The 13,761-nt window shown below is 46.1% G+C and overlaps 1 protein-coding gene across 1 annotated transcript; it reads right to left on the reverse strand.

The window, feature by feature from the left end:
* Positions 1 to 250: 250 nt before the first annotated feature.
* LOC123406059 (transcription factor MYB30-like) lies at positions 251 to 1,143 on the reverse strand. Its single transcript, XM_045099554.1, has one exon. The coding sequence runs from the start codon at positions 1,043 to 1,045 to the stop codon at positions 278 to 280; it is 768 nt and encodes a 255-aa protein (XP_044955489.1). The 5' UTR covers positions 1,046 to 1,143; the 3' UTR covers positions 251 to 277.
* Positions 1,144 to 13,761: the final 12,618 nt, after the last annotated feature.

Below are 13,761 nucleotides of genomic sequence, written 5' to 3' on the forward strand. Positions count from 1 at the left end.
TGGATGGACTGATGTATACTTTTGTTATACCTTTGTGAAATAATTAATAAAATAACTGCATGCATCGATTGATGTAGAGACCGGGATTTAACCTCCTTTTCTAAAAATTATGGATGTGCGCCACTTCGTATAAGGACCGACACCTGCGGACGTATAGGGGCGGATTTGTCGAACTCCGTAGATGCTCTAAAAGAACTCTACGTAATAAGTACTGCAAAAGTTTAAAGACTGTAGAAAGAAAACATGTAAATATTGAACATAGCCAAAGTTTTTCTTATTAAATCTGTGACAAACTCTGCATGTCACCGGCCTGCAAGAACAGCGTGACCCAGAAATCCATCTCATCGTTGCTCGACGACGGCGAAGCACTATCTGCGCCTAAGGTATCGCCGGTTTCCATCTCGAAACCGCAGCTGTCCACCGACATCGCCAGTGTCTCCGACCAGAAACTATCGTCAATCTGGAACACCTCCGAGGAAGGGCTGCCCGTGTTCTCCAACGACGAAGCCATGGAGCGCTCGGTTGCGGACGACGTTGAGAGAGACCGCTCGGGCGACATGGAGAGGCACTGCTCTGGTGACGACACCGGGTCGGAGGTCGGGCCCTTGAGCATGCTCACTGCCACAGCAGGCTTCTTGGCTTTGCGCTTAGGCAGAGCAGTTGTGCCTCGTGCCTGGCCAGACGGCTTGGGCGACTCGATTCGTTTCTTGAGGTGTGTGTGCCAGACGTTCTTGATCTCGTTGTCCGTCCTCCCAGGCAGCCTGGCAGCAATGGTGGACCATCTGTTGCCGAGGATGGCGTGGAGTTGGATGATGGCGTCTTCCTCCTCGCCGGTGAAGTTGCCGCGCTTGATGTCGGGGCGCAGGTAGTTGATCCACCGGAGGCGACAGCTCTTGCCGCAGCGCAGCAGGCCGGCCTGCTTCGGCAACGCCCGCCAGTTGCTGTGCCCGTGCTGCTCGATGTGAGCCACCAGGGTCATGTCCTCCTCCGCTGTCCACGGCCCCCTCTTGAGCCCCATCTTCTCGCAGCACGGAGACCTACCCATTGCGAGCTTATTGATTCCTCTGCTTCTCTCTCGTTCTCTTTCTCGGTCGAGTGTGTGATGGATGGATTGTTCAGTGTGTTGACACTGTCGGAAGGGAAATGGCTGCGTGAGCTGCTCCAGACGTTGCGTATTTATGCTTGGCGCGCGGCGATGGCAAAACGTGGTCAATCGGGGCAGGTTCCGAGCAGGTACAGTTGGCTGACAAAACGAGGGAGAATAGTGGCGTTATTATATCCAAGTGGCAGCGTTCTTTTTCTATTGTTTGAATGATGGAGATCATGTACGTTGCTTGCTTCCTTGTGTGTGTTCCGCTTTCCTTTTTATTGTTTGGCTTCTTTCTACGATGGATTAGGTTTGTAATAATAAGGTAAAGCATGTGTGTACGTGTCTTTACCCTGCTGTGTCGATTTGAAAACGTACATGAAAGTAACTCCAACCGGCCGACCAACGGACTGTCATTTTATCTTTTTTGTTTGTTTGGGTCGGTCAAGCGGATAACAACGTCCGTTTCAGCATTTTGGTCGACGCATGCCCCCAACGCCGGCCCGTTTTATTTTTGCCACCGTGTGAAAAAAATATATAAAGCATTTCCAAAAATTATAAGCAAGCATAATTAGACATTAAAAACCGGCCACGAAAACCGACAGGAGTCCACGTGTCCCCATTACAATAATGAAACATAAAAAACCTAAACTAGGCGGCATCCCTAAGCGTCGTCGTCGTCGTCGTCGGGGCCGGTGAGGTTGACCAGCGTAGGCGCATGGCCGACCCAGGGGAACACCGTGTTCCAGAGCGTAGCTGCCTGGGCCTGCTTCTTTCCCGCCGGTGTGGACTGTGCTGGTGACGGTGGCAGCGCAGCACGGACGCGCTCCTCCTCCTCCATCCCTCGCCGTTCCCCATCTGCCTCCTTCTTCGGCTCCATCAGCCGACGGCCTTCGGCGCGGTCCGTCCGCAGGTGCTCTGTCTTCCAGTGGAGGAGGTAGCCTTGTTCCTGCACCACTGTCGCGTCCATCCAGATGAACGGCGCACTGACCCACTCGCGGACGCAGTCGGTCCACTGGTAGACCTCTCGCGGCTTCGTAGGCTTAGTCTTGTGCGGAGGTGGCACGATGCAGTCGCCGGCACACGACAGCGCAATGGCCTCCGCGAGCCACTGCTCGTACACCGCCTCCTCCTTGTCGGCCTTGCGCCGCTGTTCCTCCTCGCTCTCGCGGAGAACAGCTGCGGCGGCCTCAACCTCCTGGTCCTCCTCGCTGATCATGGCGGGGGCGGCCGAGGGCGTCCTAGTTGCAGGTCGCGCACGCTACGCCAGTGCTGCGCCTCGTGCTCGACCACGAACCAAAGCTCCCAGTGGGGGGAGTCGGCCGTGTAGGCAGGGTTGAGCCGCTGCTTCGACGTCAACAGACGGCGGCGGCGACTCACCTCCTCCGCGTGCAACCGCACCGACCGCTACACGGCCGACACTATGATCCTGTCCGGATTCCAGATGCCAGTGGTGCGGGAGGGTGACATCGGGGTATGGCAGCGGCACGCGATGCTCCCAGTGCCACCACGCTTGGTGCACCGGGACACTGACATGCTGGCAAGGCCGGCGGGAAGACGCCGGCGGGGAGATGGTGCGGGGGTAGAGGGGGGCCTTGCCCTTGTTTTGGAAGGAGCCGACCATGGCATGCGGCTAGGGTTTCGTTGCCAACGAGGTGGCAAGATGGGGACGGGTGGGTTCTGGAAGCAGTTGAGGCGGAACCCACCGCACGGGCGGATTAGAAAAGGTCGACCGCGACCGCTGACGCGTGGACCCGAGGAGGGCGACCGTCATAAATAATGTTGACCATGGGTGATTGGGGCGGGCATCAAGTGGGCGCACGCGCGTCCGCTTCGCGTCCACGCCGACGCATTTTAGTACCAATTTGGATCGGAAATGGGTCGGTGCGGACGCGAAGCGGACGTGTTTTGGCAATGGGTCGACGCGTTGGGCCATCCGTTTTGTCCGCGCGGCCCCAAACGAACGGCGTCAGACGAAATGGCTCGCCCCATTGAAGTTGCTCTGAAAAGATTAACTATTTATTTTATTTTTAACTAACAAACGGGCCGTAGATACTTCCTTGGAGCATCTACAACCGGCCAACCCAAATCTGCCTAAAATGTGAATCCAAGCAGGCGTCTCAAACGTCCGAGCTGACCGACACCTCTTATATTCAGTTTATATATGGATCGGATATGGGGTGTCCGAATGTGTGCGGCCGCGTTCGTTATGTCGGACCCTGCCCATGCTGGACAATCCGAGCTTACATATATTCCTTCCCATCCGGACAATCCGATACTGAACCAAACCCTAACCACTTTACTCCACTTTTCTCTCGTCTTCTTCGCCACCCGAACTCACATTGAAAGACCTCTCACCTTCTCCATCATGGCGGGATGCAGATAGGCCCGGTCCTGAGATAGGGCGAACGGGGCGACAGCCTCAGGCCACTCGAAACGAAAGGACCCCCTCCTTTTACGACACTAGTAAACTTGCACGTGCAACGCACGTCTCGACTAATATTATAACCATACATGACAATTCGTGTGTATAGAAATATAGTATACTACTTTACCCGAAAAGATAGCATACTATTAAAACATACTGATTCGCAACACCAAATAACCCATCGCACAAAGATTGTTTCATTTGCATCAGCTACATACCTGGGGGCAAGCCCCGCTCAGAAACTTGGGGCAATTAGTCAGTTTGGGCCAGAATGAAGAGTATACATGCCCAATTAGGTGCAACGCTAGGGCAATGGTAGTTTTGGACAGAATGTGCAAGAAATAATCAACTTGATGGTGCGCCATCTTGCAAACTTTGCAATTGGTAAAACGGTTTCTTGTGGACATACGTCTTAAATGGTAAAAAAAATGTTCACCCCATTTCATGATAATCAAGAATGCAAGTAGGACACAAATAGGGCTGCTCCCAATGCTTTACTTTGAATAGGTGCTAAGCATGTCAACAAGGCACAAAATCCTATGTGGCAATCTAATTAAAAAGAAAGAGAGAAGTTTGGTGTCCTATGGCTGCCCTAATGACAGTATCATAGGTAGTATCATGCATGCCAACTAGGCACTTTTGATGAGGTGACACAGAATTAAATCAAGAAAGAGAGAGTTGAGTATCATATCATGATACCGTATCATATTAAATAATGTGCTACTATGTGTCTTGCATGGTAATAAATAAACTACACTATTATACTAACATATGATACTATGCATTAGGAAACGGTGCTAGTCACGGAAACCTATGCAAAACATTAAAAATGAAGGAAACTAGCCTATGCATGCAAGACTTTAGTTGTTAAACAATTGATTGAGGCAACCTTAGCAACAACAAACTAAGAGGATGCTTGGATACGTTTTAGTCCCATGACTAAAAGTAGTAAGACTAAAACTTGCTAGCCTCACCAATGCTTGGATCCAAATACTAAAGAGACTAAAATCAAGTTAATGAGCATTTATTATCCTTCAAACCCTCCAATTCAGAACTCGCCTGAGGAGTTAAATGAGGAGACAGAGGACTAATACACATTTTAGCAGGGGTACCCTTGACTAAAAGATTTTAGCCTCAAGACTAGTTTTAGCCTCTCTTTAGTGAGGGGTGCTTGGAACTTTAGCCTCTTAAAGAGACTAGTTTTAGTGAGACTAGTTTTAGTCCCTTGGATCCAAGCACCCTCTAAGCACCAATGCATTGAAGATTATGGTTGCTTAACATATTTAATGCTCTTAGCACCTCACTTAGCACCTTTACATTGAAGGAAGCCTAAAACATTAATGATCTGGAAGTACACTAATCAGTGGTTGCAGTAAATACGTAGTTCAAAAAAGAAGCAAAGTTTCAAATACGTAGTTCAAAAACCAAGCAAAGTTGAATGGTTCAATATGTGTTAGTTTTTTTGTAGTCAATATCTTTGTAACTGTATATTGTAGTACACAAAGAGCTGATACATGCGTAAAAGAAATCCATGTACATAATTGTGTGAAGCTAATTGAAATGAATCCATAGGTCAAACACATCAAATCACTTTGATAAATTATTTATATAAGAGAGTTAGGTCAGGGACAACTAAGGAAATGCACCAAGAAAAAAGAGTCATTCTTCAATACCATATGTCATGAAGTTATTACTATCTAGTGTATCATAATGAAAAAAGGTGTACACTTACAAAGGAGCTGCCACCTATGCTAACGGAAGTCACACCTTATCTGGACAAAGAACTGCACAGGGGAGTAACCCCCTCCCCCCAGCATGAAGAGTTCTACATAGTTTCATTATGCCCAAACCTTTTCAGGCTTATAATTAGAAGACACAACCATTAGAATCGTGTTTACCCAATCCTTGAGCGAAAACTCTATCGTTCCCTCTTTAGAACCGTGAAATTCAAATATTTAATGGAGAAGTTAGAGAAACAAGTAGAGAAGAGGAAGTGAATAATGATCCTAAGAAAATAAAATGAAAAGGCAAAAGTAATCTTGATGTAGCACCAATACCATGGTTGGAAAGTACAACTGCAGTTGTTTGAGACCAAACAATATCACACGTACATCATGTGCATTGGAGTTCGCAAATAACTTATTTCCATATTTGAGCAAGGGTACCTATAAACCACCTACACAAGAACAAATGTTTCTTAACCATTTTGGCACTCAAATAAGCTATGATATTATTTTGTTGGTATTGAGATAAGCTCTAATAACCATTTTGGCAGCAAGCCACTCAAGATACAACAATCACAAACCAGCATGGCTAATAGAAATTGTCTCTGTCCAAAAATAATAACAATTTGATATAAAAAAATTAATCATGAAAAACACGGAGGACAGATTTGTTGGGGATCGTAGTAATTTAACAAAAATTCTACGCCATGCAAGGATCTATCTATGGAGAAACCACCAAGGAGAGAGGTTGTAGAGCATCTTCATACCTTTGAAGATCGCTAAGCGGAAGCGTTACTAGAACGCAGTTGATGGAATCGTACTCGCAGCGATTCAGATCGCGGCGGATTCCGATCTATGCGCCGAACGTCGGCGCCTCCGCGTTCAACACAAGTGCAGCCCGGTGACGTCTCCAACGCCTTGATCCAGCAAGGATGGAGGAGAGGCTGAGGGAGAGCTCCGGCAGCACGACGACGTGGTGACGGTGGAGCTACGTGGTACTCTGGCAGAGCTTCGCTAAGCACTACGGAGGACAAGGAGGAGGAGAAGTATGGCTGTGCCGTGGAGAGATCAATTGTGTACCTCAAAAGGGCCAAAACCTCAAGTATATATAGGAGGAGGGAGAGGGAGGGCTGCCTTGGCCCCTCCTCCAAGGAGGAGGAGTTCGGCCGAACTAGGGAGGAGTCCACCTCCCACAAGGGAGGTGGATTCCTTCCTTTTAAACCCTTTTTGCCTTATCTCTTTATCCCTAGCCGCATGGGCCTTTAGGGAAGGCCTTGGCCAGCCCAATAAGGGTTGGTCCAACTCCTCTAACAGCTGATGAAGTCCTTTGGTCGTCACACCCCTCCCGGGGGTCCCCGGGCACCCTCCCAACACTCGCGGTACACTACCGATGAACCGGAAACTTTTCCGGTGACCAAAACAGGACTTCCTATATATCAATTTTTACCTCCGGACCATTACGGAGATCCTCGTGACGTGCGGGATCTCATCTGGGACTCCGTATGACCTTCGGTAACCACGTACACTAATTCCCTATAACCCTAGCGTCATCGAACCTTAAGTGTTTAAACCCTACGAGTTCGGCCAATAACCAACAGTGGGGTTTGGATATCCATGTTGGTTCCCACATGTTCCACGATGATCTCATCAGATGAACCACGATGTCAAGGATTCAATCAATCCTGTATGCAATTCCCTTTGTCTATCGGTATGATACTTGCCCGAGATTCGATCGTCGGTATCTCTATACCTTGTTCAATCTCGTTACTGGCAAGTCTCTTTACTCGTTCCGTAACACATCATCCCGTGGCTAACTCCTTAGTCACACAGAGCTCAATATGATGATGGATTACCGAGTGGGCCTAGATATACCTCTCCATCACACGGAGTGACAAATGCTAGTCTCGATTCATATAACCCAACAAACACTTTCGGAGAAACCTGTAGTGCACCTTTATAATCACCCAGTTACGTTGTGACGTTGATCTAAGGAAACGATACTTGACATTAGAAAAGCTTTAGCAGACGAACAACACGATCTAGTGCTATGCTTAGGATTGGGTCTTGTCCATCACATCATTAGATGATGTGATCCCGTTATCAATGACATCCAATGTCCATGATCAAGAAACCATGATCATCTATTGATCAACGAGCTAGCCAACTAGAGTCTCACTAGGGACACATTGTGATCTATATATTCACACATGTATTACGGTTTCTGGTTAATACAATTATACAACAATAATAAACAATTATCATGAACTGGAATATAATAATAACAACTTTATTATTGCCTCTAGGGCATATTTCCAAGAGTCTCCCACTTGCACTATAGTCAATAATCTAGTTACATTGTGATGAATCGAACACCAATAGAGTTCTGGTGCTGATCATGTTTTGCTTGTGGAAGAGGTTTAGTCAATGGGTCTGCGATATTCAGATCCGCATGTACTTTACAAATATATATATATCTCCATCCTGGATGTATTCACGGATCGAGTTGAAGCGACGCTTGATGTGCTTGGTCTTCTTGTGAAACCTGGGCTCCTTTGCAATAGAAATAGCTCCAGTGTTGTCACAAAATAGAGTCATCGGGCCCGATGCACTGGGAATAACTCCAAGGTCAGTGATGAACTCCTTCATCCAGTCTCCTTCGTGTGCTGCTCCAAAGAAGCTATGTACTCGGCTTCACATTTAGATGCCGCCACGACGCTTTACTTGCAACTGCGCCAGCTAACTGCCCCATTATTCAAAACATACATGTATCCGGTTTGTGACTTAGAGTCATCCGAATATGTGTCGAAGCTAGCATCGATGTAACCCTTTATGATGAGCTATTCGGCACCTCCATAGACGAGAAACATATTTTTAGTCCTTTTCAGGTACTTTAGGATATTCTTGACCGCTGTCCAGTGATCCACTCCTGGATCACTCTGGTACCTCCCTACCAAAATTATGGCAAGGTTCACATCAGGTCTGGTACACAACATGGCATACATGATAGAGCCTATGGCTGATGCATAAGGGATGGTACTCATCTTTTCTCTATCTTCCGCCGTGGTCGGTCGCTGAGTCGTACTCAACCTCACACCTTATAATACAAGCAAGAACCCCTTCTTAGCCTTATCCATATTGAACTTCTTCAATATCTTGTCAAGGTATGTGCTTTGTGAAAGACCTACGAGGCGTCTCGATCTATATGTATAGATCTTGATGCCTAATATGTATGCAGCTTCTCCAAGGTCCTTCATTGAAAAACTTTTATTCAAATAGGCCTTGATGCTTTCCAATAGTTCTATATCATTTCCCATCAACAATATGTCATCCGCATATAATATGAGAAATGCTACAGAGCTCCCACTCACTTTCTTGTAAATACAGGCTTCTCCATAAGTTTGTACAAACCCAAACGCTTTGATCACCTCATCAAAGCGAATGTTCCAGCTCCGAAATGCTTGCACCAGCCCATAGATGGAGCGCTGGAGCTTGCATACCTTGTCAGCATTGCTAGGATCGACAAAACCTTCCGGCTGTATCATATACAATTCTTCTTTAAAAAAGCTGTTCAGGAATGCTGTTTTGACATCCATTTGCCAGATTTCATAATCATAAAATGCGGAAATTGCTAGCATGATTCGGACCGAGTTCAGCATCGCTACGGGTGAGAAGGTCTCATCGTAGTCAACCCCTTGAACTTGCCGATAACCCTTAGCGACATTACCATCCGCGCCAGTCTTCTTCTTAAAAATCCATTTATTTTCTATGGCTCGCCGATCATCGGGCAAGTCCACCAAAGTCCATACATTGTTCTAATACATGGATTCTGTCTCAGATTTCATGGCCTCAAGCCATTTTTGGAATCTGGGCCCGCCATCGCTTCTTCATAGTTCGAAGGTTCACTGTCGTCCAACAACATGATTTCCATGATAGGGTTGTCGTACCACACTTGTGCGGAACGTACCCTTGTCGACCTTCGAGGTTCAATAGCAACATGATCCGAAGTGTCATGATTATCATCATTATCTTCTTCTCTAGCCAGTTCAGGCACCTCAGAAACATTTTCTTGCGCTGTGCTACTTTCCGGTTCGAGAGGAGGTACAATTACCTCATCAAGTTCTATTTTCCTCCCACTTACTTCTTTCGAGAGAAACTCTTTCTCTAGAAAGGATCCGTTCTTGGCAACAAAGATCTTGCCTTCGGATCTAAGATAGAAGGTGTACCCAATAGTTACCTTAGGGTATCCTATGAAGACGCATTTTTCCGCTTTGGGTTTGAGCTTCTCTGGTTGAAGTTTCTTCACATAAGCATCACATACCCAAACTCTAAGAAACGACAACTTAGGTTTCTTGCCAAACCATAATTCATACGGTGTCGTCTCAACGGATTTAGACGATGCCCTATTTAAAGTGAATGCGACAGTTTCCAATGCATATCCCCAAAATGATAGCGGTAAATCGGTAAGAGACATCATAGATCGTACCATATCCAATAAAGTGCGATTACGATGTTCAGACACACCGTTACGCTGCGATGTGCCAGGCGGCGTGAGTTGCGAAATAATTCCACATTTCCTTAGGTGCGTGCCAAACTCGTGACTCAAATATTCTCCTCCATGATCAGATCGTAGAAATTTTATTTTCGTGTCACGTTGATTCTCCACCTCACTCTGAAATTCCTTGAACTTTTCAAAGGTTTCAAACTTGTGCTTCATTAAGTAGACATACCCATATCTACTTAAATCATCAGTGAGGGTGAGAACATAACGATAGCCACCGCGAGCTTCAATGCTCTTTGGACCGCATACATCGGTATGCATTATTTCCAATAAATTGGTTGCTCGCTCCATTGTTCCGGAGAACGGAGTCTTGGTCATCTTGCCCACAAGGCACGGTTCGCATGTGTCAAATGATTCAAAATCCAATGACTCCAAAAGTCCATTTGTATGGAGTTTCTTCATGCGCTTTACGCCGATATGACCAAGGCGGCAGTGCCACAAGTATGTGGGACTATAATTATCAATCTTACATCTTTTGGTACTCACACTATGAATATATGTAACATCACGATCGAGATTCATCAGGAATAAACCATTGACTAGCGGGGCATGACCATAAAACATACCAATCATATAAATAGAACAACCATTATTCTCAGATTTAAATGAGTAGCCATCTTGCATCAAGCGAGATCCCTATACGATGTTCATGCTCAAAGCTGGTACTAAATAACAATTATTAAGGTTTAAAACTAATCGCGAAGGTAGATGTAGAGGTGGCGTGCCGACGGAGATCACATCGACCTTGGAACCATTCCCGACCTTGGAAGGTGATGTATATACTTCTCTCCCCTCGTTGGATACCCCAAGTGGAAGGTGGAGATGTAGTCAGCAGCAAATTTCCCTTACACAAAGACTGTAAGGTTTATCAAACCAGGAGGACTCCTAGGCTCAACAAGTAGGTGTCTTCCACCCTGGCGCTAGTAGAAGACGTGGACCTGCACACAGAACAAATAACTTTGCTCCCAACAAGTACAGAGAGGTTGTCAATCTCTCCGGCCTTGTAGTTTGCAAAGGATCAAAACACAAGCGGGAAGGTAATAGTGATTGCAAGGGAAAAGTAAATGAAAACGGTAAATGATGGAGGTGTAAACAATGATGGTGATATGGACCGGAGTCACATGATGTTTACTAGTGATGTCTCTCTCCCAAAAGACGATAAACAACTATGCTAGGGTAAACAAATCACAATTGGGCAATTGGCAGAATTATGATCGCACCGCAATGCTAATTATGCTCCTTGATAGTTAGAGGTTCAATAGTAATGGGCATTACGCCAAGACAAGTAGACCATTTATTGATCAGCATCTACTTACTAATCATCCACCTTGAGATATCTATCCAGAACATCTCTCCGGTATTAAGTTGCGAGTCCCACCCAAAGTGTCTACTCAAAGCAACAGACAACTGCGTTAACGAACTATGTGTAAGGCAAACAATCCTTGCAACCGTGGTCACAAGAACCGTTGTTTTCTCCCTGGTGGCAACAAGAACATCCCGTAGTCTCATGTTTCTGACACGCAAGCTAGATATAGAGGGGCCCGAACCCACAATCATGCATAACGCTCCCTCTTGGAGTTAAGATCTACTACTTGGCCAAAGCAATAAAAAGCAACGGAGAACATGCAAGAATCACTACGGAACATAATATAAAAGGATAATCAAATATATAACTCATAACAATCTGAACAAAATCTCATAATCCATCGGATCCCAACAAACCGAGCATAACAATAGCAAGAGAATTACATAGATGGCTTGATCATGTAGGGCATCTCACAAGGACTAACCATTGAAGCACAAGATTGGAGAGAAGACATCACATAGCAACTGGTCATGGACTCATGGTCCAAGGGAAACTACTCACGTCACATCCGAGAAGCGTCCATGGTGGTGGAGAAGCTCCCGGAGGTTAATCCTCCCTCCGGCAGGGTGCCGGGAAGAGGTCTCCTGACGCTCCCGATCTCGGAAGCGCAGCGGCGGTGGAACGATCGAGAAATTCATGATTCCAGAAAGTCTACGAGGGTTTCCTCTCAGGACTCTAAATATAGGCCAAAGGAGGGCACTAGAGGAGGTGGGATCCACCCAGGCGACCTCCTGGCACGGCCTAGGGTCTAGCCGTGCCAGCAGGCCGCCTGGGAGGCCCGTGGCCCCCCTTCGGTGATCTGGAAGCTTCTGTTTCGCTGATTTTTTTATATTTTTTCTGGATTTTTCGGGCTTCGGAAAATTGGGTAAAAGCCCCTGCAAAATAGACATCAACACACAGAAACTGGCACTGGGTGCACTAAGTTAGTAGGTTAGTCCAAATATGTGTAAAATGGTATAAAAGTGTAGAAAAACATGTAACAATGTCACCCAAAAGATCATGGAACAAACATAAATTATAGATACGTTTGGGACGTATCATGACCTCGTCCTTAGCCAGCCTACACTTGTTCCGCAGTTCGTGTTTAGAGTTGAAAATGTGAGCAACAACACCGGTATCAAATATCCACGAGCTACTACGAGCGCTAGTAAGGTACACATCAATTACATGTATATCATATATACCTTGGATGTTGTCGGCCTTCTTATCCGCTAAGTACTTGGGGCAGTTCCGCTTCCACTGACCGATCCCTTGCAATAATAGAACTTAGTCTCAGGCTTGGGTCCTTTCTTTGGCTTCTTCCCGACAACTGGTTTACCGGGCGCCGCAACTGCTTTGCCATCTTTCTTGAAGTTCTTCCCCTTGCCTTTCTTGAAACTGATGGTCTTATTCACCATTAACACTTGATGTTCTTTCTTCATTTCCACCTCCGCTGATTTCAAAATTGAATAAAACTCCGAAATGGTTTTGTCCATCCCTTGCATGTTGTAGTTCATCACAAAGCCCTTATAGCTTGGTGGAAGCGACTGGAGGATTCTGTCAATGACCGGATCATCTCGAAATTCAACTCCTAGTCGAGTCAAGAAGTTGTGCAACTCAGACATTCTTAGTATGTGCTCATTGACAAAACTGTTCTCCTCCATCTTACAATTGAAGAACTTGTCGGAGACTTCATATCTCTCGACCCAGGCATGAGCTTAAAAAACTAGTTTCAGCTCCCCGAACATCTCATATGCTCCATGTTGCTAAAAACGCCTTTGGAGCCCCGGTTCTAAACTGTAAAGCATGCTGCACTGAACCATAGAGTGGTCATCACTCCATGCCTGCGAGGCGTTCCTAACATCATGGGATAACACGGGCGCGGGAGGTTTGCCTAGAGGTGCATGAAGTACATATTCCTTCTTGGAAGCCATGACGATGAGCTTCAAGTTACGAGCCCAATCCGCATAATTGCTACCATTGTCTTTCAGCTTGGTTTTCTCTAGGAACGCGTTGAAGTTGAGTGGGACATTTGCGTTGGCCATCAGATCTACAATATTTGTAAAGACAATTTTAGACTTAGTTCATGATAATTAAGTTCATCTAATCAAATTACATGATGAACTCCCACTTAGATCGACGTCCCTCTAGTCATCCAAGTGTTACATGATCCACGTCGATTAGCCCGTGTTCGATCATCACGTGAGGCGGACTAGTCATCAATTGTGAGCATCTCCATGCTGATTGTATCAACCATACGACTTATGTTCGACCTTTCGGTCTCCCATATTCGAGGCCATCTCTGTACATGTTAGGCTCGTCGAGTCAACCTAAGTGTTTTGCGTGTGTAAACTGGCTTACACCCATTGTATACGAATGTTAGAATCTATCACACCCAATCACCACGTGGTGCTTCGAGACAACGAACCTTCGCAACGGTGCACTTAGGGGAATACTTATCTCAAAATTTCAATGAGGGATCATCTTATCTTTGCTATCGTCGTTCTAAGTGATAAGATGAAAAACATGATAAACATCACATGCAATCATATAGTGACATGATATGGCCAATATCATCTTGCTCCTTTGATATCCATCTTCGGGACACCATGATCATCA

This window comes from Hordeum vulgare, chromosome 6H (genome assembly GCF_904849725.1).
Source record: "Hordeum vulgare subsp. vulgare chromosome 6H, MorexV3_pseudomolecules_assembly, whole genome shotgun sequence".
NCBI classification, from domain to species: Eukaryota; Viridiplantae; Streptophyta; class Magnoliopsida; order Poales; family Poaceae; genus Hordeum; species Hordeum vulgare.

What these genes read in the sequence shown, in the direction of transcription:
- LOC123406059 (XM_045099554.1), bottom strand. Translation starts at nt 1,045, where the DNA reads ATGGGTAGGTCTCCGTGCTGCGAGAAGATGGGGCTCAAGAGGGGGCCG.